General features: G+C 31.7%; 1 protein-coding gene across 1 annotated transcript in view; it reads right to left on the bottom strand.

Moving 5' to 3' along the window:
• Positions 1–26757, bottom strand: part of LOC126883599 (uncharacterized) — a 52016-nt gene that overhangs the window by 7635 nt on the left and 17624 nt on the right. The window contains exon 2 of the mRNA XM_050649251.1: positions 2464–2770. Coding sequence (XP_050505208.1) covers positions 2464–2770 — 307 coding nt within the window. The remainder of the gene's footprint in view (positions 1–2463; positions 2771–26757) is intronic.

The following is a 26757-nucleotide window of genomic DNA, read 5'->3' on the forward strand; positions in this document are numbered from 1 at the left end:
CAAAACCCCCATAAAATTTTTATGGGGAGCACAAATTGAACTATAATTTTTCTTTAAGATGCTCCTGTTATAAGAATGCCACATATCTATTTTCGATAAAAAATCTCTAATAGTTTTCGATATATTCGAAAAAATCGATTTTTATTTTGTAAATTCAAAGGGCTATAACTTTTTTTCTGTGCATATTTGTACTAAGGTAAGTTAGGTTCATTCGAACTATTTTGGGTCCCAAAATATGTGATTTAAATTATGACCTGTATTTTTGTTACACCCTGTATATACCACAGCTTGACCAACTAATATTTTTTATAATTAATGTTTTTAATTTTAATTTTAAATTAATCACTTTGACATTTATGTCAAATTTCCAGTAAAGGTTTACAGACTTGCCACTACTGGCGCTCGCGAATTTGTAAATATCCCCTCTACGTACGAGCTCACAGCGTATAGGGCCTTTCATCGATTGTCATTTGTTTCGAGCTTCTGTCATGTTTCACATAATATTAATATATCTACGTCATACGTCTTTGTTTTGTATCATTGCTATATGCCAATAACGTATGACGTAGATATATTAATATTATGTGACACATGACAGAAGCTCGAAACAAAATGACTGTGAATGAAAAGCCCTATTGACCATGATACTATAAATAAAGAGATAGTATTTTCCCGTAGCTCAAATACGTCCGAGCTCGCGCATTGATTACGTAACTGGAGACCGGAAGTTGAATTTGAATTCTTGTTAAAGTTCAATGGGATTTGTATGCATTATGTGATGAAATTATTCAATTAGCAAAATAACATTAAACTTCAATGTATTCGAAAAGAATTTAGTGTCGAGATTCCAGTCAAAATAACTGTCAAAGATAAAATATAAAATACAACCGCGAACAATTCAAAGTAATCGGACGTTACGAATGATTACGAACCATTACGAACTTGCCAGTCTCCAGTTACGTCACGACTTCCGGATGTGCAATATATTATCTTTATTGACAACAAACTAGCTACTCGTATGTTTGATTTCAAAGCATTCTTTCCGTCAAGCTTATAAAACTTCACTCGTTTCTCGCTAGGCACGCTAAACACGAGGAAAATTTAAAATGTTCCAATATTTAGTTGTCAGCAGTTTCCGATTATTAAACAATTAATTGAACAGTATTCAACATAAAATATATAATTAAACCGTAGAAATAATTCCATACATCATAAAAAATGTTGTTAATTTCATATTTACATTTTAAAAAAATGTAAATAAAAGAATTTCGGTAAATTGATATTTTATCCGAAAAATAACTGCTTGTTCCAACATATAGTTGTTAGGGCTCGTATAGTGCTAATACATCTCCCATCAAACCATACATATTGCTGTTTGTACAGATTCCCATTCATCTATCCGTTCAATCAATATTATTTTCAGTGACCACTCATTGGTTCAACATAATCGTGACATTTACCAAAATCTCTCTACTCATGATATAACAGTCTCTTTTAATATGGTTACCTTCTCATACTGGAATTACTGGTAATTAAACATTAGATCACTTTAAGAATGTTCTAACCATACTACTGGAATAACTATAATTCAACTAGCTAACGATCACAAACTCGTTTATGAAGAGCAAAACAACTCTTCATGAACTCCAACCTTTGAGTGCTTAAAGTTTCTGGTTATATCTTCGTCTGCACTCTTCTGTTATCTCGTCTTTACAAGGATTTATTTCCTAAACATAATAATAAAAAAGTATTTTTTGAAGTTATACTTCTTTACCGGCGATATGAGGGTGAATTTTTATATGTTAAAACCTATGATCCCGGCGCATGCGCATTATAACTTTGTTCTGATTGGATGTTCAAATGACATGTCAAAAATTATTCAATATGGCGGCTGTGGCACAGCTGTAGTTAGATTATTTATGGTTGTTTCGTTTTAAAATTTGTGTGAAAGGAAACAACAAACAAAAGTTAGTTAATAGTTATACTGCCTTTTTAAATAGTTTTCGTATACCTATATTTTTGGACTTTTGGACTATTTTGGACAAGGAAAACTCATTCTAATTTGGAAAGTAGTTTTTATTATAATAATATTGTAATTGAAGAGCTTATTGCAACATAATGGTAAGCCACAAAATAATAAAACCGAGATATCAATGTTTAAAGTTTTAAAAAAATCTAAAAAATATTGGTTTAAATGTAAAAACCTGAACGCTTGTTAGTTAGTTATATTAGTTATTAAAATACATGTACATTTATTATTTCACAAAAAAAAACACATATTTATATTAAAAAAATAAGTTTATTAAAAAAAAATGTGGCTTAACATATTCTTAAATTTAAAAAATCGCAATACAAAAAAATCAACTAAATTATGTTTCTACAATTTCCACTTCTTCATTAACTTCAGAAGCTGCGTTTAACTGATTATAAAAAGTGTGGTACACTGGCGGGATATAAACAAACTTTTTATATTGTCCAGTTTATTTTTCGCAATTTTCAGAGGTTCGTTATATTTCTTGGGAATGTTTGACAATTCTATTATTGCAGGTCTGCCTTTCCGTAAAACGGAATTTTCTTCGCCAATTTCACGTGAACTAATAATCGTCTTGGTTTTCTTAGAAGTATACTGCTGTCCTGAATTACGGCTTCTTTTTCTTTCATTTCGATCATAGTGTTCCTCATTTCGTTGTCTCCATCTTGTTGGTTTTTTCTTCTCTGAATTAACCTCCTTATCTTTAAAAAGCCTGGGTATTAGTTCCTGCAATTCATCCTAGAACAACAAAAAGAGACTGTATTACACTCTAGAATTTGCGAATATTTCAAAAATTTTATATCAATAACTCGATAAGCCACATGGCATACCATATTGTTCCATGTAATATATATGAATATTTTTGTGCAAAAACATGGTAAGCCAAAAAATCAGAAAATAAAGCTTACCTCACTAGATTAAGACGGAAAATCATCGCCACTGGGCTTATGGTCTTTGTCTGCTACACTGTCATCCCTATCATCAATAAAATTTACATTTAAACTGCTATTTTCGCTTAAAACCGCTCTTAATTCAGCACGTGCACCTAATGTCGGCGCCATTTTAATGTGGCTTACCACGTTTTACGCGAAAAAGTGAACAGAAATGGGCGATTGTATAAACACGATACAGCAATAACTCCGCCATCTATTGCAGTAATCACCAAATAATTTTTATATGGCTTAACATAGGTTTCTTCAAATACATAATGCAATAAAGGAGAATTCTGTAGAATTGTGGCTTACCATTATGTTGCAATAAGCTCTTCAATTATACATTTGGATTAGGTTGAAATACAGTAGAGCGTCGATTATCCGAACTAATTGGGGGACATAGGTGTTCGGAAAACCGATTTGTTCGGATAATCGAACTACAATATATTGATACATATTTATAGTCATACATATTTATCCACAAGTGAATAAAAGCCATATTTATATACCTACATATTTATTTATATCTTGATAATGACAACTAGCAACTAAACAAAAAAGTGCAGTCTTTGCAACAACATAATTATTTTTGGATACAATATTGAAGAAAATTGAAGATATTTTAAGCGTCAATTACTAACGCTTGCTCGGTATTCGAGTGCGGGACGCGGGAGTCGATAGTTCGAATAAGCGGTCGTTCAGTTGATCGACGTTCGGATAATCGACGCTGTACTGTACATTTATTTTCTCAAGAATGGGGATTTTAGAGAGAAATCCCAAATTAGGTCCGATTTTTATTTTTAAATTATGATTTTTTGGCGTAGATTTATTTATCTAGTAGGTATGTAATGCTTTGATTTACATACTTAATTTGATTACCAACAAAAGTTCTACCAATCTTCATCTAATATATTGCTTTCTTACTGTTTTGTTATATTTTAATATTTTCTTCCACAAAATTTAAACTACATAATTTAATTATATTCAAAACAACTGTCAAACAGTAAAACGTTCAGTTACCCTATTTTTCCACATGACAAATAATGTGGAATTGGACGAGTGAGTCTAGGCTTCTATTACGAATCAAAGCGCCACGAAATTCACGGGTTCGATTCCCGATGCAAGTTTTTATTTTTTATTTTTTTATGCATTTTGTGATTGTAAGTATATTTGTTATGTAATTTTTTTTCAGAAAATGCGTATTTAAAAATTTTGCCAACAATTATTATCGTTCAGAAATCATTTTTTCTTTTTGGCATTTTTCAATGTGTTTGTGTGCGTTTTATTCTTTTATTTTTTTAAATTTTTGGTATTGTCTTAAAAATCACATAATATGTAGTAGAAGTATAACTTCTTACGTGCGTACAAAGTACACACACATTCTTTTATATTGTTCCAATGTATAGGGCTTTTCATTCACAGTCATTTGTTTCGAGCTTCTGTCATTTGTCACATAATATTAATATATCTACGTCATACGTTATTGATATATACCAGATACAAACCAAAGACGTATGACGTAGATATATTAATATTATGTGACACATGACAGAAGCTCGAAACAAATGACAATCGATGAAAAGCCCTATTGGAACACATTGTATGTATAGAAGGTACTGTACATAACACTTTTTTTATTATTTCATAACATTAAAGTTATTAAAACTTTAATGCAATGCTATTTCGATCTATAATAATTCTGTAAGGTAGGTACCTACTGAATTTTCAGTCTAAATCGAATTTTGTGCTTAATTTTAGTTATTTCATTTATGAGTTTTTTTAGTTATAACTTCCATAGTTGTCTAATAATGAAGTTACGAGTACGGGAATATAAAATTCTCCCTTATTATACCACAAAACTGAACTACTCAAACTCACATCCGCATGTTGATACGTTAGCAAGTGAAAATTAAAAGCCGCAGTATAATAACATATTATATTTGCTTTAGTTTTGTTTAGAACTTGGTCCAAATAATAAATGGCGGTGTATGTTCCGCTAACGACTTCATTTAACGCTGCGGTAATTACACTTGGAGTATATACAATCATACAAAGACGTTGGTAAAGATAAAATATATTTGCTAGCTTGTAATTAAACAAAAATTAACATAAGGAGGAGACAAGTTAATTAAACTATTGAAAAGCATACGTTTTCTCCTTTGCGGTTATTGTATAAATATGTAAATTACACTGGGAATAACATTTGATACTCTTTCTTGTTTACTACATAATTATCCCGCAGAGTTTATAACAAAATAAAGAAATTTAAAGTAAGCAAAATGATCTTCTTCTTCTTCTTCTTCAGCCTGTTTGCATCCACTCCTGGATAAAGGTCTCCCTTTCTTCTTCTTCTTATGCAATCCACTAATGGATGTTCGCGATAACGTTTGACCATTTTTCTCTATCCCTTGCAGTATGTATTAGGTCTCCTATGTTTTTTAGTCCTGTCCATTGTTTGACATTACGGAGCCATGACATTTTCTTCCTGCCCACTCCCCTTCTTCCTTCGATCTTTCCTTCAATTAAGGTTTGCAGAAACTAATATCTTTCATTTCTAATTATGTGTCTCAAGTATGCCGTTTTTCTCTGTTTAATTGTGCACATCAGTTGTCGTTCTGTGCCGATTCTTCTCAGGATTTCTTCATTTGTTATTCTTGCGGTCCAGGGAACTTTAAGGATTCGTCGATAGATCCACATCTCAAATGCCTCTAGCTTATTCATTGTGTTTATTTTTAAAGTCCATCCTTCCATGCCATATAGGAGCACCGACCATATATAGCATTTTGTGAATCTTAATCTTAGGTTTAGGTCAAAGTCAGAGTTCGTAAAGACGTTTCTGAATTTCATGAATGCACTTCTGGCTCTTTCTATCCGACATTTAATTTCCATATCCGACATCCAGTCTTCACATAGCCAGGTTCCCAGGTACTTAAACTTTCTTACGCGCTCTACATCTTGGTTGTTATATGCTAGTCTTGCATTTTGATGTTGACATAATTGACGGCTGATTATAAGGAACTTCGTCTTTTTTATGTTGATGCTAAGTCCCATGTTTTCGCTAGGCTTTCCAATTTTATTAAGAAGGTTTTGGAGGTCTTCTATATTGTCTGCTATTAAGACCGAATCATCCGCATATCGTATATTATTGACCCAGGTACCATTCACTTTGATGCCGCTTTCGCATTCCTCAAGAGCTTCCTGGAAGATACTTTCTGAATATAGATTGAACAGTAGTGGGGAGAGAATGCATCCCTGTCTTACACCTCTGAGAATTTTTTGAGCTTGCGTTGCTTCATTATCCACCTTGACGACAGCTGTTTGATTCCAGTAAAGAGCCTCTATGCAACGAATGTTTTTTTGATCTATGTCGAGTTGTTTTAGTATATGTACGAGTTTATGATGTTGTACTCGATCGAAGGCTTTTTCATAATCTATAAAGCACATCATTACATCTTTCCTTTGATCGTAGCAGTTCTGAGCTTACACTTGGGTTGCAACTAGTGCTTCCCTGGTACCCAGGCCTTTTCGAAATCCAAATTTTGAGCAACCAATAACCTTATCGCATTTTGTGGAGATTCTGTAGTGAAGAACTTTGAGGAATATTTTTAAAGAATGGCTCATCAGACTTATCAGTCGGTGCTCTTGACACTTTGTTGCGTTGTTCTTTTTTGGCAAAGGGGATAAAGGTAGATATAAGCCATTAGACAGGGAATTTTCCTTTTTTATAGGTTTGGTTGAAAAATCTTTGCAGTATCGTAATTCCCTCTTCATCTAACAATCTGAGTAACCCAACAGGAATTTTATCAGGTCTCCCCAAGAGTTTTAAACTCTTCTCTGGTTTATGGTATTTGGTGCCAATTTCTCCGTATTTATAATTTGTCGTCGAGCCATCGTTTTTGTGGTCTTCCTCTACTAGGGCTGTGCTCGCGTGGTCTCCAGCATAGATAAATAATATAGTATTACCGCATGATATCATGAAACCGAAGATATGACACCACGCAGCTCCTGTCAAATGTCAAGTGACGTCAATACGTGACGATCCCGACATTTTAGTCATTTGTTGTTGTTTGTTTCTGCTATTTATATAACAGGTTAAACATTTGGAAAAGCTGGTTATCAGAAACGAGTTCAATTGTCTCTACAATACCTCCTTATATAAAATAATTCTAAAAATGACCATCATTATTATAGGTATTCCTCAATTTGAACAAAATGAGATCGATACAGAAATAATCTCAAGGAATGGTGAAGATGACCATAAAAGAATCGGTATATATGGAAACAAGAAGATATAACCTAAGAAATTGTGATAAAACTAAAAAGCCTTCACACAAATTTCCACTGCAGAACAAGTTACAGATGTCATGACCAAACCTCTAACGAAAATAAGACTCCACATCCTCTCAAAGACGGGACTGATGTAGATGCGAAAAACCTTTTTAATAACGGAAATTATTGAAATTTAGTAGGTGTTAATTAGGTTTTTCTCATTGTATTCAGTGAATGTTATAATTACGTTAGTGTGATAATCATTTTAATGAAAACATCACTATTTTAAGTGCACATTTGCCTATTTTATCTTCAATAAATCCTCCATAATTCACAAAAGTTTATATCCATTACTTTATCACTACGTTTCGTAAAAAGAAATTTAACATAAATAATCCGTAATTTTGTTACCAGAATGCTTCCACTCTTCATGTTATCCATAGGTTATTTTAAATTGGCGCCGCTAACTAGTCACGTATTGACGTCATGCGCAGAACCGAACGAATTTGAAAAACTTTGGTGTCATACCTCCTAAATTTATTGTATCATGTATAACCTAACCTAAATTTATTGTATCATGGCATTACCGTATAAATAGGCATCTAATTGTAAAAATTCGGTTCCTTTCGCCACTTGTTAACTAATCACCATTTGGCGGGAAATTCAAATGGACAAGCATTAATTTCATCCGTTCAGCGCCTCTTGCGGGCCCTTTAGTTACTAATTAAAATATGTTCTTATTTTACAAGAAATAATCTCACCTATATTATTAAAATAAAATACCAAAACTACTAAGCTTGTTAAAGTATTTTATTTAAATAATATCTAAGTAATACCCATAAATTATTCGGAATTCCCAAGTTACAAAATATGTTATTTTTGCTGTCAAATTTAGTAAGGAAAAGGAATATAAAAAAGTTAGACAATGTTTTTCTAAATATAGGTACGTGTATTTATTTGTTGTTTCAGATAAAACAGTTATAAACTAATTACTATTTACCTATGCATTTTTCTAACTTTTCTAACTTTTTTCTATGATTTGTACACAACGGTACACAACAATAATAAACCATGTTTAGTTTTTTATTTTATTTTTTTTTTATTCTTATCAGCATCAACCACTTTGGGTTATTAGCTGTACTGTCATCGATACATGGTTACTTAAATCTAATAACATTTTGATTATTACATAAGTTCACATTTAGGTAACAATATCATAATTTACAAATTAAGAATGGGGTTTACAAAATGCTAACAGTGGTTATAGTTTGTTTAAAACATTAATGTCTTTCAAATAATTAAACAAATGTGTAAGCTTACAGTGTGATCCTGACTGCTTTTATATTGAGAGGTATGGAGTGTTTTTGTCTTTCATTCATATATTTAGGACACTCTATTAATATATTATGTGTTACATTGATGTCGCAATTACACAGGTCACAAATAGCGCGATTTGATTTAGAGATATGGAACCCATATAAAGCTTACTTGCTGCATCGTGTTCTTTAGTAAATATAATTGTTCTTTTATTAAAATACTTATAGGATTACTTGTATATAACTGTTCTATCTTATGTAATGCACTGAGAGAGTCGGTAATTATGACAGATTTTTAAATTTTTTGAGTACGAATGTGAATGAGGGCTTGCAGAATTGAATATAGTTCTCCAGAGTAAATACTGCAAGTGGAAGATAATTTAAATTGTAATATAGTGTTTGAATCTACAACTGCCGATCCCACACCATCAGCAGTCCTAGATGAATCTGTATAAATATAACAATGATCTGGGAAAGAAGCAAGTATGTTGAGAAAAGATTGAATAATTGTTGCATGGGGGTATCAAGCTTATTGTATTTAGAAAGAGTTAGATCACATATTGCAGGAGGAAAGGTCCAGGGGGGAGGAGTAACTGTATTTGTCTGATTAAAAAATTTTGGAAATTGAATATTATGGAGAGAGAGATATCTTCTGATTCTCTCGTAAAAGGGGGGGTTCGTTCTTTTTTTATTTATATAAGTTTCTTTGAAACGTTCTGCAATAGTGTGGTGGAAAGTGGGATGCGATTTAATTGCATATATGGATGATGCGTAGGTTAATAACAAGTACATTCTTCGGAAATTTAAAGGTGGTTCTCCGGTTAAACATTGTAAACTATTAATGGGGCTAGTACAGAATGCTCCTGTGGCTATTCTTAATGCTGTATTTTGTATGACTTCTAGGTGAGCAAGAAGTGTCTTCTTTGCAGATGAGTATACAATTGATCCATAATCGAGTTTGTATCGTACAAGAGATTTGTAAATAAGAATCAAACTTTTACAATCTGAGCCCCAATTACGATTGCACAGTATACGCAATAAATTGATACCAGATTGACAGGATTGTTTAATGTGCATAATGTGGTACTTCCAAGATAGTTTTTTATCAAAGATCATTCCTAGAAATTTTAAGTGTTCCACATAAGTTAAGTTGTTTCCATATAACTGAAGATCTGGAGTTGTAGACTGCCGTTTTTTTGAAAATAAAATACATTTAGTTTTGGTTCTAGAGAATTGCAACCCTACAGCTTTCGACCAGTTTTCAAGGTGATTTAATGCACATTGTAAATTTGTCTGTATAGAAAGAATATTTTTCCTCTTGAATATATAACTAAATCGTCAGCGTATAATCTCGCTTTAACAGGTTTTGGAAAGTTTTCTAAGATTTTGTTTATTGCTACTAAGAATAGTGTTGAACTAATAAAAGATCCTTGAGGTGTTCCATTTGTTTGGTCTTTAGTGCTGGATAGTGTACCTTTTATCTTAACCTTAAATTGTCTCTTACTAAGAAAATTTTGAATGAAATATAGCATGTTACCTTTGACGCCCCAATGACTTAGTGTGTTAAGAATGTCGTATCTTCAAGCCATGTCAAACGCTTTTGTTATATCGAAAAAAACCGCAAGACATTCCTGTCCAATTGCAAACGATTCATTTATCTCGGATTCTAGGTCAATTAAATTATCTATAGTGGATCTGTTCCTACGAAAGCCGCTTTGTTCATTAATTATTAATTTATTATTTTCCAAAAACCACCTTCGTCTATTATTCACCATTTTTTCCAAGATTTTACACATTGTGTTGGTAAGCGTAATTGGTCTATAGGATTCGGGATCAGTTAGTTCGTGGTTTATTTTGTTTTAGTAATGGAACTATTATCGCCTGCGTCCATTTTGCGGGAAACTCATTATTAGTCCAAATTCTGTTGTATAGGTTAAGAAGATATTGTTTTCCCTTATCTGGTAGATTTTGTAAGAAACTAACAGGAATATCGTCTGGTCCTGGCGCCGATTTTTGCTGGTACTTAAAGAGTGATTAAGCTCTTCCATGGTAAATGTTATATTAAGAGGATTATCTTCAATGCAATTAAAATCTATTAATTTATTTTCCGAAATCATTTTGGTATTGATAAATTCTTTAGAAAAGTTGTTATTGCTGGAGTTCATTTCAAATTGTTTTGCTAATAAATCTGCTATTTCGTTATTATATGTTACTATCTGTTTGTTATTGCATAAAAATGGAATCTTTTTATAGGTATTACTTCCAGATATTTTTCTAACTTTTTCCCATACGGTGCTTATAGGCATAGTGGAATTAATAGAAGACATAAATTCTTGAGCTTGAGCTCGTAACTTCTTATACAGTCGAACCCGCTTATTAGAATACCTCTTAAAGGAATATCCCGGTTTAAGGAATATAAATTTGAGGTCCCGAAACATTTATACTAGCAACCGATGATCGGTTAATAAAATATCCCGGTTATAGGAATACTTTTACTTGTCACAAAGGCTATTCCAATAAGCGGGTTCGACTGTATTCTATAGTATTTTCAAGTGTTTTGTGACGTTTCAATTTTCTAAAGGATTTTAATATTTCTTTATTATGTCAGTACACTCTGCGTTCCACCATGGTAATGAATTTCTTTTATGTAGAGTTTGTATTTTACCTATATGATTTTCACCGGCAAGATGGATTAATGATATAAACGAATTCAAAAGTTCACCTATATGATGATTTTCGGTGACTTCTTTTAAGCTATGGCAGTACTGTTGAATATAATTTGAATAAATACCAAACGGCTTTCTTTAGATTCCATTTTGGAATTGGGGTTGTATTAGTGTCTTCATAATTACTGTTAAAAGAGACTTTAATAGGATAATGATCACTTCCAAATAAAAACGGAATTACATCCCATGAAAACTTTGCTGACAGTACAGGATCACATAATGACAGGTCGATAGCTGATGAAGTACCTGTATGAATATTATATCTTGTTGATTGTCCATCATTCAGTACGTTTAGGTTTTTTGAGGTAATTATGTTTTCTAAAATTTTGCCCTCGGAATTTATTCCAAGAGATCTCCATAGTGGATTATGGCTGTTAAAATCACCAACGATTATTCTGGGAGTGGGAATCTGATCTAATACATCTGAAATAATAATATCTGCTTCTGTGATAGGTAAGTCAGGTGGAATATAAATATTACAGATATTAATTTTTTGTGGAAAGGACACTGATACTCCTACTACTTCTAAATTACTATTGATTACTAATGCTTCTAATTCATATTTTTTGTTAACATACGTAACAACTCCTCCACTAGCGATATTTGCGTTGTCTCGGTTTTTATGGAAACAAGAATAATTCTTCATGTCATAACTATGATATCCTTTAAAGTTTGTTTCTTGTAAACATAATATTATTGATGGTGAGATTATTGAACATAAATGTTTAAGCATTTCTAAACGGGGATAAAACCCGTTAACATTCTTTGTAGTATCGGATCGAAGATTTTAGTTTATTTCTGGAGCTGAATTTGTCGAGCAATCACTATCTTGATAAGTGGGATCGTCTAGCAGATTTTGGATTTTTTTTTTAATAATTTAGTGTATTTGGTTTTCATGCTTTTTTCTGTAAAGTATGGCTTAATTATTGTTATCATGTTTACAAAGTTAGATACATCCGTTGTGTATGTTTGTAGTAAACTCAGGGGGTTAGTCGAGCTAGTACAATTTTCAAAAAAGTCAACAGTTTGTTCATATGTTAAGTTAAAATTATTTGACGTATCGTGAAATACTGTTTTTGTTGGCATCATTATTTCCTGAATTGATGTGACAGATTCAGCTTGCTTTTTTTGTTTCTTTTTGGTTTGTGTTGGTATTTTAAATTCTTTATCTAATTCTTCAGTGGGAGATGGAGTAGAATAAATTTCCGAAATTGTTCTCTTATTGGTCGTTGACTGATCCTCAGATGTAAAATTAGTTTCCATAATTAATACCGGGGGCATTAAATGAGTATGTTTGTTGGTTAAGTGAAGGTTCGGCACTATAATTACTGACTGGATGATTTGGTTCCATTTCTAGGGGTGATGGAATAGACTGGGGGGATTCTTGTGGTTGTTGTTGTATTGGTTATTGTTGTATTGGTTGTTGTTGTTGTATTGGTTGTTGTTGTATTGGTTGTTGTTGTATTGGTTGTTGTTGTATTGGTTGTTGCGGTTGGTGTTGGATATATGAGAGGAATCATTTGGTTGATTATGATTTGGACAATTTGCTGCAATGTGACCTGTGTTCTTACAGATAAAACATGAAGGTTTATCTAAACTTAAATATATGCGATAAGAAGTTTGATCATATGACATTAAGAAAGAAGAAGGAAGGTCTATATCTACAAGTGGTTGAATATAAGTTTGTCTTCTAAAACTGAGGACGTGTTGAAATTCTGGAAGTTGACTACCGATTCTAAGGAAGGTTAGAGGTGACATTAATTTAAGACCGAATTTGGTTAACTCATTCTCTATGAGAATATGTGGAATAGAAGGGCAAACACCCGATAGTAACAGTCTTTCGTTCGAAGTTATCAATTTTCGTGCTTTTAGATTTTCGCCTTTAATTGTTAATTCTGCTGGACCGGACATAAATTTTTCCACCAAGGATTCGCTGGAGAGATAAACACATATTCTGTTATTTGATAGCCTTGATGAAAATAAAATATTCCGCGGATGAACAACTTCACCAATTGCTATTAAGTACTCTTCTATTTTAGTATCAGGTAGCGAATTAAATAAAATTGCTTGAAGCTTTGAAGGAAACTGAATTGAAGAAGCATTGTTAAGCACAGCTGAATATGAGGTTTTGTTTTGAGGTTGTTGATGATCTTCAGTCATGATTGTTGACAAATTAGTTAGGTCGGATCGGGTATGATTTGGTAAACTCATTAGTAATTATGAACCAGTTTCAGAACCAGAACTAGTTCCGAGAACTGGCCTTTCGGCCGTCACTTAACCTTACAAACGGTATGATTGTAATGTTATGAATAAATAAATAATAAAAACTCACTGGTTTATTCCGTAAAGTAACTGCACTATATACTATTACTTTTTGCTTATTTTCAAGTTTATTTGGATATAAACTACTATGAAAAAGATGATTTTTTGGGACTGAAATGTAAACACAGTTTGTGTTACCATGTTCAGGACCGGCTTCAGTTTTTTTATTATTAACACAACACAAAAGTTCTTTCGTAACTAAAACAAAACTACACTTTAGAAACGAAGGATAAGGAACCAACTTAAATTGAACTTACTAAGAATAAGTCGTTAAATATAATTCAATAAAAACTATAAACGAATGAAAAATTATTTCCACTAACTGTCATTACTTTTGACAGAATTGATATTGCCGAGTTAAGCCTCGTTTGATTATTTTATTTGGCAATGGATGACACCACGTGGTTATATCCGTCAAAAATCAAATAGAAACTGAAGCTGCTCCCAATATACTCAAATGACAAACATCTAAGGGCTACCCACATCATCTGGATTCAACAACAACCAACTTCATCCTCCCCACCAAGCAAACGAGCGATCCAACCATGCTATAAGTATCAATATATTGTAAAGCTATAGGCAGGATTGTACAGTGAGGACGTTTAGGTTGGAATAAATTCATTTTCTCGAGAATGGGAAATTTTGGAGGTAAATCCCGAAACAGGTCGATTTTTATTTTTGAACTATAATTTTTTTGCATATATACCATACTAGACTTCATCTCCAGGACCCCTTTTTTCTTCGATTTTACCCTTCATAATCAGCTGCAACAACTCGTACTTATCATTTCTAAGTACGTAACCGAAATATGCTGTCTTTGGCCTTTTAATGGTGGTCAAGTCAAAAGTTCTCTGTCTCTTTCCATTCTATGCAATACCATTTCGTTCGTAATATGATCGGTCCATTGTATTTTTCAAAATTCTACTAAAAATCCAAACCTCAAAAACTTACAGCTTTATCATTAAATCAACATTAACAATCCAGGCTTCGACACAATAAAGAAGAATAGGGGGACATTTTACCATCCGATATCTGATTTGCGGATTGAGTATTTTCTTACTAAATATTTCCGTATCTTTAAAAAGGCTGTTCTTGATTGCTTTATTCTTGATAGAATTTTTGAGTTTTGGACTTAGATCTTCCGTAATCCAGACTACTCACTTTTCAATTGGATCCTTGTAATGACTTTGCCCCTCTTACTGGTAACCATGGATTTTGTGTTCTTTATGTTTACTGTCAAACCAAACAACATTGTTAATTCCGACAAAGTAAATAATTTGAATAATTGTAATATATAACAGAACTTTAATGAAATAAATACTAATGTAATGTTTAGCCGTTGTAACAATTCATTTCGGAAAAAAAATATTATTTCAATGCGCGAACGAGAATTTAAAATTTGAATATCATGACAATTAGTTATAAACAAACACATTTTATGTATATGCCATAAAATAAAATTTTGCAGGCCCTATAACAATTATTTACAAGCAACAACGTCCATTTCATTAAATGTTGAAATGAAACAGTTATTCAATTTTAACATCACGAGCAACCAATAAATTTAATAAAAATGTTCAAATTGATGTCGGCATTATTTTGGTTCAAATTGCTTTTAGTCGTTGATGGTATGTAACATTAATAATAGCTTTAGTATTTGTCAGTGATTTTTATTGATAACGCTATTATATACATTGTGAAATCATTGATTTTTAACGATAATGTTCACTTTTGTGTTTGGCAAGCAGATGGAAAATGTTTTCTTGTAATGATTCTGGTTTTGAAAGACATTAGGAAGCATTATGCTTTGTAATAAAATACACCACGCAATGCTCAATTTGAATGACTTTTTACCGTTATCTTTATTTTATATAAACAAAATTAACTATATTATTAGCATATATTATTATACAGAATTTATTATACAGCGTTTTTAAATGTTAGTTTAGTGATGGTATATCTGTTATAGTCAAACTCCGAAGTTCCGGCACTCCTAGGTTTGACTAGTCAATCCTCAGGTCTGACTAACGTTCTGAGTCAAACCCCGAAATCAATTCCATTTTTGGTCTTTGACTAGTCAAACCTAGGAGAGACTAATTCGGTCAGGCAATCGTCGAAACTTAATTTCATGAAATCGTGCTTTGACCAGTCAATCTCCGATTAGGTAAATTATCAAATTCGTTAGACTGGGTTTAATGAAACATAATTTTTCAATAAATTTATTGTTTATTGTTTTTATATTGTCGTAATTAAAATAAAAAATTAGTCTCTATTCTCAAATGGTGAAACATTATAACATTTAGAATTGCGCAACAAGTTGGACTTTTACTCCAGGCTGTGGGTGAAAAAACGTGATATAATTCAGGAATTTTTGAAACCTATCAGGTGTTGTAAAGGACGATGCCAGGAATAGCTTCTACTAAAATGTGACCAAAAATATTGTGAGGTTTTTTTTTAATTGCGATTTTCAATTGTTAAATTTGCAATTTTTAAAGATTTTTAATTTTGCAGCTTAGGATATTGATTTTAGAGAAAAACATTTTGAGAGAAAGTTGTAGTAAATTAAAAAACCTACAATTTGAGCTATGATAAGTTTGATTTCGTTTATTGGTTATTGCAAAACAGCATGCGAAAATTCCAAAATGGCCGTTTTTTACAATTGCGTTATTTATTGTACAAATAATTTTTTTTTATTTTTTAAAGCTTTAAAATGAAGATCTTTCAATTCCAAATATGAAAAAAATTGCAAGGCCGGATTAACGAATTTGCTTAGATATTATAAATTGTTTATCCCAAGAGGTCAAATGTCGAAGGCTATAACTTTTTGAAGAAAAATCGTAGAGAGTTGTTGTAACATCAAATGGACCGCGTTATGTAATAAAGGATTAACCGCCAAAAGTCCAAAATCGGGATAATAGTGCCATCTTGCAGCTAGGGTGCAAATCTATGTATAAAAATATGTTTTTTGTAAAAAAATTTTAAAAAAAGCTGTTTTTAAATGCCTGTATTAAGCGACATTTTTTATTTTATTAAAAAAAATCTCACACTAGGATTTGTAATAACGAACTAAACCCCAATAATGGTACATAATCCATTTTCATAAACAAAAATCCGCATCTTTGTAAGTGTAATAACGAATCAAGCGCCACGAATAGTAGGTTAATTCTTTATTACAAAACATAACATATTTACTAACGTTTAAGATATCGAATTAAAAGACATCCTTTGCCAGGAAACATCAGATTAAGGGCCAAATATGTCTCTTAATCCGGTATTCGGATCTTAACTCATGTATATCTTAAAAAATCATTAACGAATTAAGCGACATTTGATCGAATAACTTTTAAAATATAAATTATTTTTAAAAAATTTTAAACACATGTAAAAGTCTATTTACATTTGCATTAATATATTAAATATGAAACATGTCAGTACTATATTTTAGAAATAGTACCAAAAACAAATTTAAAATCTTTAAACCGATTTATCTCAAAACTACATTTTGGCGCTTAATCCGCTATTACATAATGCGGTCCAAATCTCCTTCTAAAGAGTTATATTTTCATATTCTGATGTAAATAAATACGTAAAACATTTTTAAACCGCTAATTTTTGGGTTTGAAAATAAGGGGGCAAATTTCGTTATAAACATTTAGAGCTGAAGCGACCCAGTACATCCTATGAGTTTTTAACTTACAGATTATTGTTGCTGAAGAGGAAACGAAGATTTATAAAAAAATAAAAAATTTCTACGACCAACTGAAGCCGAGCTAAATGTTGGGTTTGAAAATAAGGGGGCAATTTCGTTATAAACATTTAGAGCTGAAGCGGCCCTGTACATCCTATGAGTTTCTAACTTACAGATTATTGTTGCTAAAGACGAAACGAAGATTTTAAAAAAATTAAAGAATTTACAACCAACTGAAGCCGAGATAAATGTTTATTTTTTCTTAAAGCGTAGTCCCTTTATTTATAACAATTAAGAAATTATTTTACAGTCATTGACTAAATAAAGACTTATATTATCTGAAAATAAGAATTATTATAAACTATAATTACATTTAATTATTAAAAATTATTTTTAAAATCGGTGCTTTTGCGAGCGGCCGAATTTTGCAAATCGCCCGGCTTGCTTCAAATCCGCGCGCTCGGAAAATTTTTACGTAACTTGTATTAAATTTTGACCGAAAACAATTTAATAATATTACCATTATAATATACAGTGTATTTACCACTGTATTTGTTTTTCTTGATAAACTTTTATATGTGAAATCTCATTTCTGAAGAAATAATATTACAAAAATGATACATATAACTATATTTTTAATTTTTGCATTGTTATATAAATATAATAATAATAATGTTACTTCTTATTATACAATATAAAACTTTTTCTTCTTGTAGTGACTATCCGTTTTGGATGTTGGCGACCATAATGGCAATTTGGCAAACCCCATTTGGAAACTGAGAACCAGGAAGGCGAAGGATTACCTTGCTAGAAAATTTACGTACGTCGTTCAACACAACAACTACAAATCTTTTTAGAGCAGCAGTACCGATTTAGTGTGCAAGTAGAGATTGCCATGATGGTCGCCAACATCCAAAACGGATAGTCACTACAAGAAGAAAAAGTTTTATATTGTATAATAAGAAGTAACATTATTATTATTATATTTATATAACAATGAAAAAATTTAAAATATAGTTATATATTTAAAAAAAAATACCAAGTTTCTTGTAAAAGGTATATATTAAAATACCCTAAATAAGGGTCACAATACAAAACGTTTTCGGATTAAGGAATCCATCATCAGTGTTTAAAAGCCAAAATTTGCATGCCTGAGCCACCAAAATGTATCGGGTAAAAACCCTTTAAATGTAAATAATAAGGATGTTTTACATATTTATATAAAATTCATTGGATGGTATAGATAAACCTGGATGTTACCCAGGGCAACACAGGACTCTCTCCACGTGGTTGGAACTTTTTTTGGAGAAAACCTCACATATTGGATTTCAATGGCCAACTGACCTTTGGTCACCAAAGGTCAGTTGGCCATTGAAATCCAATATGTGAGGTTTTCTCCAAAAAAAGTTCCAACCACGTGGAGAGAGTCCTGTGTTGCCCTGGGTAACATCCAGGTTTATCTATACCATCCAATGAATTTTATATAAATATGTAAAACATCCTTATTATTTACATTTAAAGGGTTTTTACCCGATACATTTTGGTGGCTCAGGCATGCAAATTTTGGCTTTTAAACACTGATGATGGATTCCTTAATCCGAAAACGTTTTGTATTGTGACCCTTATTTAGGGTATTTTAATATATACCTTTTACAAGAAACTTGGTATTTTTGTGATTTATGGTATACAGCCAGCTACAGGAAGTTTATTTTCCTCCTGGAAGTTATATATTTCATATACATGTATCATTTTTGTAATATTATTTCTTCAGAAATGAGATTTCACATATAAAAGTTTATCAAGAAAAACAAATACAGTGGTAAATAGACTGTATATTATAATGGTAATATTATTAAATTGTTTTAGGTCAAAATTTAATACAAGTTACGTAAAAATTTTCCGAGCGCGCGGATTTGAAGCGAGCCGGGCGATTTGCAAAATTCGGACGCTCTCAAAAGCACCGATTTTAAAAATAATTTTTAATAATTAAATGTAACTATATTTTATAATTATTTTAAATTTAAGTTAATATAAGTCTTTCTTTAGTCAATGACTGTAAAATAATTTCTTAATTGTTGTAAATAAAGGCACTACGATTTAAGAAAAAAGAAACAATTATCTCGACTTCAGTTGGTTGTAGAAAATTTTTATTTTTTTATAAATCTTCGTTTCGTCTTCATCAACAATAATCTGTAAGTTAGAAACTCATAGGATGTACAGGGCCGCTTCAGCTCTAAATGTTTATAACGAAAATTGCCCCCTTATTTCCAAGCCCAACATTTAGCTCGGCTTCAGTTGGTCGTAGAATTTTTTTATTTTTTTATAAATCTTCGTTTAGTTTTTAGCAACAATAATCTGTAAGTTAAAAACTCATAGGATGTACAGGGCCGCTTTACCTCTAAACCTTTATAACGAAATTTGCCCCCTTATTTTCAAACCCAAAAATTAAAAGTTTAAAAATATTTTACGCATTTATTTACATCAGAATATGAAAACATAACTCTTTAGAAGGAGGTTGGATGTTTCACCAACTCTCTACGATTTTTTTTCAAAAAGTTATAGCCTTCGACATTTGACCTCTTGGGATAAACAATTTATAATATCTAAGCAACAAATTCGTTAATCCGTCCTTACAATTTTTTTTTATATTTTGAATCGACAGATCTTCATTTTAAAGCTTTAAAAAATAAAAAAAATTATTTGTACAATAAATAACGCAATTGTAAAAACGGCCATTTTGGACCTTTCGCATGCTGTTTTGCAATAACCAATAAACGAAATTAAACTTACCATAGCTCAAATTGTAGGTTTTTTAATTTACTACAACTTTCTATTAAAAATTTTTACCCTAGAATCAATATCGTAAGCTGCAAAATTAAAAATCTTTAAAAATTGCAAATTTAACAAATGAAAATCGCAATAACAAAAAAAGTTCACAATATTTTTGGTCACATTTTAGTAGAAGTTATTCCTGGCATCGTCCTTTACAACACCTGACAGGTTTTAAAAATTCCTGAATTATATCCTGAAATCGACCTATTTTTCACCCGCAGCCTGGAGTATTTCTACATTTACGTAATTCTGAAGGGCATTTTTTATTGCAGTAGCATATTATAAAGAGTTGTTGTCCCCCTTTAGAATCTTTTGAGCTCATTTCTCTTAGAGACAGCTGAACCTCCTGTATATCTTCCTATTTAAGAAAATTCTTTTTGTGTTATTTCATACTATTACCTACTACATTTCTACTACCCTACTCTGTATAAACCGTCAATTATTTTATCTTGTGTGATGCCCAAAACATCCTTCAATCTCCTTTTTTCTTTATTTATTTTTATATTTTTGTGTGTGCACAATGCATGCATGTAATTTTAAATTTTTACATGTATGTATGTATGTGCGGTAGAGCTCTCTTTTTGCCAAACTCAACAAACCACATCTGAAGAAGTAATCTCAATTATTGAACAATTATCTTGCTCTCTAGTAACGACGGTCCAGAGGATTTGTCAGTAAGGTGATCCTTAGTTTTTTCCCGTACTGAAGTATCTGATTTCACAGTTGACAATGGCATTCTCATTTTATATCTTTGAGATAAAATAAATTTTTTATTCATTACAGTACAGATGGAGGTTTAACAGAATCTGTCAGTCGCTTCTAGGATTGCCTAGGCAAAGCCCAAAATAAATTATTTTTCTTTCGACGTTTGGCTGAAAAGTTGGGCACTCTTAGGTTTGACTACAAACACTTCAGTCAAAGGCCGAAAATGGAATTTATTTCAGGGTTTGACTAAGACAATTAGTTAGACCTGATGATTGACCAGTCAAACCTAGGAGTGCCGGAACTTCGGGGTTTAACTATAACATATCTAATCATATCATATCGTATTGCAACGAAATTGAAAATGGTTATTCATTTTTGATTTACGTGTTTACTCTGATTGGAGTACGAAGGGAACCGTTCTCGTTGAAACTCTACCGCGCTGAGCAGATGGGACGTGAATTATAAATTGTAAAATTTCCTTATTTTCTTTAGTCTCAGCATCCGTTATGGCCTGCAAATTTTAGAAGCCTCGGAGGTGTAAGCAGAGAAGTTTCCCATTGTTTTAAATCTGGTGAGATGTTGAGTAGGGATGGCGGTTTTTGACAAAACACGGGTTTTCGGTTATACCGGTTTTTTGTTTACGGTTTAACCTGGCGGTTATAACCGGCCAAAAAAAACCGGTTTTTGGAAAAACCGGTTTTCGGTTTTTTTAATCCAATAGGTTACAAAGTTACATTTACAATACACTTTAGTTTGCGATACTCCATTCGACTTGATATCAATATGATCAAAATTAGTACTATCGAAAGAACATGTATTACTTGTAACACGTTTGTATATTTGTAGGTACATTTTAACTTATTTAATACTTCCTGTATGAGTGTATCGTTTTGAAAACGTAGCGAAATTCTTGGAGATTCGTATTCGTAATCAGTAATTCGATATTCGTAGTCAGAGCATTATTTTTGGTAATCGGAAAAAGGCATTCACCCACTTTCAATGTCAAGAGTCAAGTGTGAAAAATAGATGATGTTTGCGTCTAATTCAACCAGATCACTTCTTATGTAAATATTATGATTACAAATACCTTTTCAAGGAAATATTATAATAAAACTTAATAATTGTTTCTGTCTGATGTGAGATTGCACTTTCAGTTTGCTTCTATATTTTATAAAATAAAATAAAATTTGAATTATGGTTTTGTTTGGAATAATTATTACTTGAGAATAATAATTATGATTGGGATCCAAAATAATACCTAACCTAATCCTAATCACCGTAAAAACCTAATAACCGATTTTTACTTTAAAAAGAAAAAACTGGTTATAACCGGGACAAAAAAACAACCGGTGAAACCGGTTATTGAGAAGTAAAAAACCGGTTTTAGGTTTAAACCGGTAGGTTTTTCCCATCCCTAATATTGAGTCATATTTTTAATGTTATTTTATGTGCTATTAGAATGAAAACTTAGTCTTTTGCTAGCAGTTGCCGCTAGGGCATCCCTGCCATTTCGTTCCTTGCAATCCGTAACTGCACGCCGGGGTTTGTCCTGGTTGGGTCAGAGAGAGCAGCATATTATGTGCCTCCTGATGAGAGACTAATAATTTTCGAAACCGGTAGAGGTGCTTGCTGCATTCTCTGATTGAACTATAATAAGATGCTACTGTAGTTTCGTGTTGCAAACGAATTGAAAATGGTTATTCATTTTTCATGTAACATATCTCTTATCCGAATATAATACTAAAACAACGACAACAATTTCAGAGACTGAACGTGACATTATCATCATCTTGTGGGGTCTTCTTCTGTTACAAGATTCTTCTACTTTCTGATCTCTTCTCTAATTTGTTCAACAATTTTTTATTTTTAAGGTTGTTATATCATTTTCTGGAGAACTGGAAAATCATCATCATGAAGAACTGCCGGAGACGTTCAGGGTTGGTAGGTAGGTAAGTGTGTAAGACAGGACTACGTGATAAACCCAATTCTGTTTAACATATATGGAGAAGCCATTATGCGTGAGCAACCTTAGAATGGGAAGGGGACATGTCCATTGGCTGCAGAAGAATCAACAACTTAAGGCGATCTAATGTCGTTTTCAATGACAGTGACACTTCATCCCTACCCGCTGACAAACTGAAAATGGAAGGGACGTAATTATTCCTTGAATGGGCATGTAATTTGAATATTAGATTTATTTTCCATCAACAATTAATATCCTCTTGGGGTGAATTTTTCATACAGCTTTTTATAATAATTTCTTCTAATATTTTTTTATATCTAACCTAACCTCCCATCTAAAAGCATGTGTTCTGATATTTTAGTTTTAAATACCTATATCTTTTTAATTTACATATATGCACGTTTAGTAATCAAATTTTAACAGTGGCGTAACTAACGCCAATGCAACCAATGCGGTGCATTGGAGCGCAGGCCTTAGGGGGGCGCAAAAAACTGATATTCTGGAAAAATTTTAGCAAAAAAATATGTTGAAGCAAAACTCCCTGTAGCTTCCCGAAAATAAAAATGTAAAAAAAATATTCGTAGTATTTGATTCCGTTCACTCACTTCCGTTCAGTCACAACAGATTTCCTATACCATCAACTATGATTTTTGAAAAATATTAAAATTTGGGAAAATGACGAAGTGTTAAAAATTTTTTTAAAATTAGCTAAAACATTTGCAGTTTGAGAAACCGCCAAATTGACATTTTTTATCCGATCAAATACCCCTAGTTTAATAGTATAGAAAATAACTTATATTTCAAAATAACTTTGAAATTTCATGTTTCAGGGTCTCTATTAGTCCCGATCACTGCAGCAGTGGAGCTATGTTTTTATTTTCACGGTGCAATGCTCATGCAAATTTTCAAAACAATTGGCACAGTTCTTTTTATTTTAGAAATTAAAGAAAAGTATGTGAATTTCGTACTTTTACACTAGGATAGCCCCTTAATTTTACTTTCAATTAATTTTTTGAATAATAACTTTTTAATAATTAACTTTAAAATTACTGTTATATTTCTTTGTATAATCTTTCTTAGTGATGAAAAATGCTGGAACAGCTTAATTTACTTTTCAACTTTCTCATATTGTGATAGAATTAATTTGTTTTATAATGACATGTTAAAATTATAGTATCATCGATATATTCCTTAAATGGTATGTAATATAGAATTTGTTATATTACTAAGTATCACTAAGTAGGTTTAACACAAAAGGAGTTTTTCTTCTTCTTAAGATGCCGAGACCGCATGTCGATCTTTGGCTCTCATGTTGCGTAGCATATTAACAATCATTGTCTTATTTACAGCCGCACGAAATAGTTCAGTGCTAGTTTTCCCAAATAATTGGTGTAAAGCCAAAAAGTTGTACGTCGGCCCACACTTCCTTTTCCCATTATTTTACCTTGAATGACAAGGTGAAGTATGTCATAGTTTTCTGGGTGACGCATTACGTGATCAAATTATTCCAATTTTAGCCTTTTAACCGTGTTCACTACTTCGCAACTTTTTATTCAAACGTTGCAAAACCCTTTCGTTTATAACTCTTTCTACCCAACTGATCTTCAGAGGAGTTTTTGGAGCTCACGATGACAGGAGTTTTTCACTGGGAGTCAATTTAAGATCATTTTAAAAATTCTATCCGTCCTACGTCTGTATCCGTCCTACGTAGCTAAAGGGCCCTATTCACATGCGTATTTGTCCGGCGGATATGTCCGACGGACAGATCCGTTGTTACTACACATTCACGGACAAATCTCACAGTTGTACTGGTTCCCGCGTTGTGTATTTAACTGTTTTCCAATGTCCTATGAATAATAAAAAGCAAAAAATAAAAATTTTTGGCATTTTTCCACTAATTCTTCATATTCGTTGTTTTGCAGTTGCCTGTTAGAATATTCTTTACTTTTTACATTCCACAAGCATGGCTTCAACTTATATAACAAAATAAAACTTTCCCAAAATATTTTATCCGGAAATGGATAAAGTATTGATAGTGTTGGAGGTTGGGGGAGGGTGGAGAATAAGTCTGGGAATAAAGGCGCACGAGGAATACTTGCATTGGGGCGCAGGTCAGACTAGTTACGCCACTGAATTTTAACTAGTAATATTCAATCTTAATTCTATTTAATTATTCCTTTGCCAATAACTATTTTTTACGATTGTTTGGCAAAGGCTCGTTTTTGCTTTTTCTTCTTGATGATTGATATATGTCTTTATCTTATAGTTTTTGGAAAGAAATCAACCTCTCCCTCTTTGGGAACCTAAGCCTCACACATCACCGGTGATGCAACTTTAATGAGAAGAATGAGACCATGATATCCAGACTACAGCACCTAACATCTTCCGGTATATACAGTGGCGACGCGTGACTTTTTCTAAAGTGTTACCAAAACCAGATATTAAATATATACCAGATATATTATATATTATCTATATATATATATATATATATACATATATATATATATATATATATATATATATATATGCTTTTTATGTACAATATTTTATATCATCTTAATTTCATTGTATTTACTAAAACTTTTGTAGCATATCTTGAAGAAGCAAATAAATTTTGCGAAAGCTTGATAATAACTAAGAGTTTTACTTATTCTGCCCCCTGAAATTTATGACTGCAACCTCAAAATTAACAAGACTTTATATATATATATATATATATATATATATATATATATATATATATATATATATATATATATATATATATATATATATATATATATAAGAACTGGTGTTTGAATCTTTGATTCTATTCAAAAAATTTTTCCCAACCCGAAATGGTGGATGTGTGAATTGTTCGTAAGGGGATTTTTCCACATTCTCTATTTCATCTGTTTGATTTCGTACGAGTGGTCGTCAAACCATTAACCTTGGATCTTTTGATCACTGAGTGTGTTTCAAGGATCTACATCTCATGTTTTTATATATATATATATATATATATATATATATATATATATATATATATATATATTTAATAATGTATATTTGATAATGTATTTTATAAATATTTTTATATATACAGTGTTCCCATACATCAAAGTTTGTTCGACTAGACACCGTGAATTTTCAGCTTGCTATTAATCAACTTTTTTTTGGTACGCGCGATCCACGTCTATTATAAAAATAGATGAAATAAAATTAAAAAATTAAAAATTTAAGAAATTATATAAAGTATCTACAAACTAAAAACATATTTGTTGTTTTTAGGTAAAATATGTATTATATCACCTTTATACTTTATTAAAAAATCGAAATTGTATAATTAGTATACTAATCAGTACATTCATTTGTCATTTTTAGCCTAAAATATTAAATAATTTTTATTTTATTGATTATACACTACAATGTACTGTATAATCAATATTATTATATGTCATATTATAATAATGTTGTTGTTAATTAATATATTTCGACAAGTAATTAAAATCGATTAATATGATTTATATAGGATAAAACGGTATAGATATATTATCTGTATAGTAAGCAAGTACAGTTACAAGTTATAGACTAATAATTAATAATGCATATTATGCAATAATCGAATCCAAAGGGCCGCCGGTACGGTTAACTAACCGGAGTTTAATCGAGAAAATACCGGCCCTAAGAATAACAGACTTCATAAATGGAATTATAATTATTACCTATAATTATAATAATAATTAAAATTGCATTTATTAAGTCTGATATTCTTACGGTCGGTATTTTCTGTCCCGATAGACACAGGCCCTACCTAGCGTCACCAAATTAAAATTTGGTAACACCAATACGCGGTTTCAGAGCCATCGTCCCCGCTCACAGAAGTGGTAAACGGCGCGGCGCACGGTAAGGGCACAGTATAATAAATATATGGAACCTCTTTATACTGTGGTAAGGCCGTATTATAATAACGTGCAACCGATTTTACAT

This window comes from Diabrotica virgifera, chromosome 4 (genome assembly GCF_917563875.1).
Source record: "Diabrotica virgifera virgifera chromosome 4, PGI_DIABVI_V3a".
NCBI lineage: Eukaryota > Metazoa > Arthropoda > Insecta > Coleoptera > Chrysomelidae > Diabrotica > Diabrotica virgifera.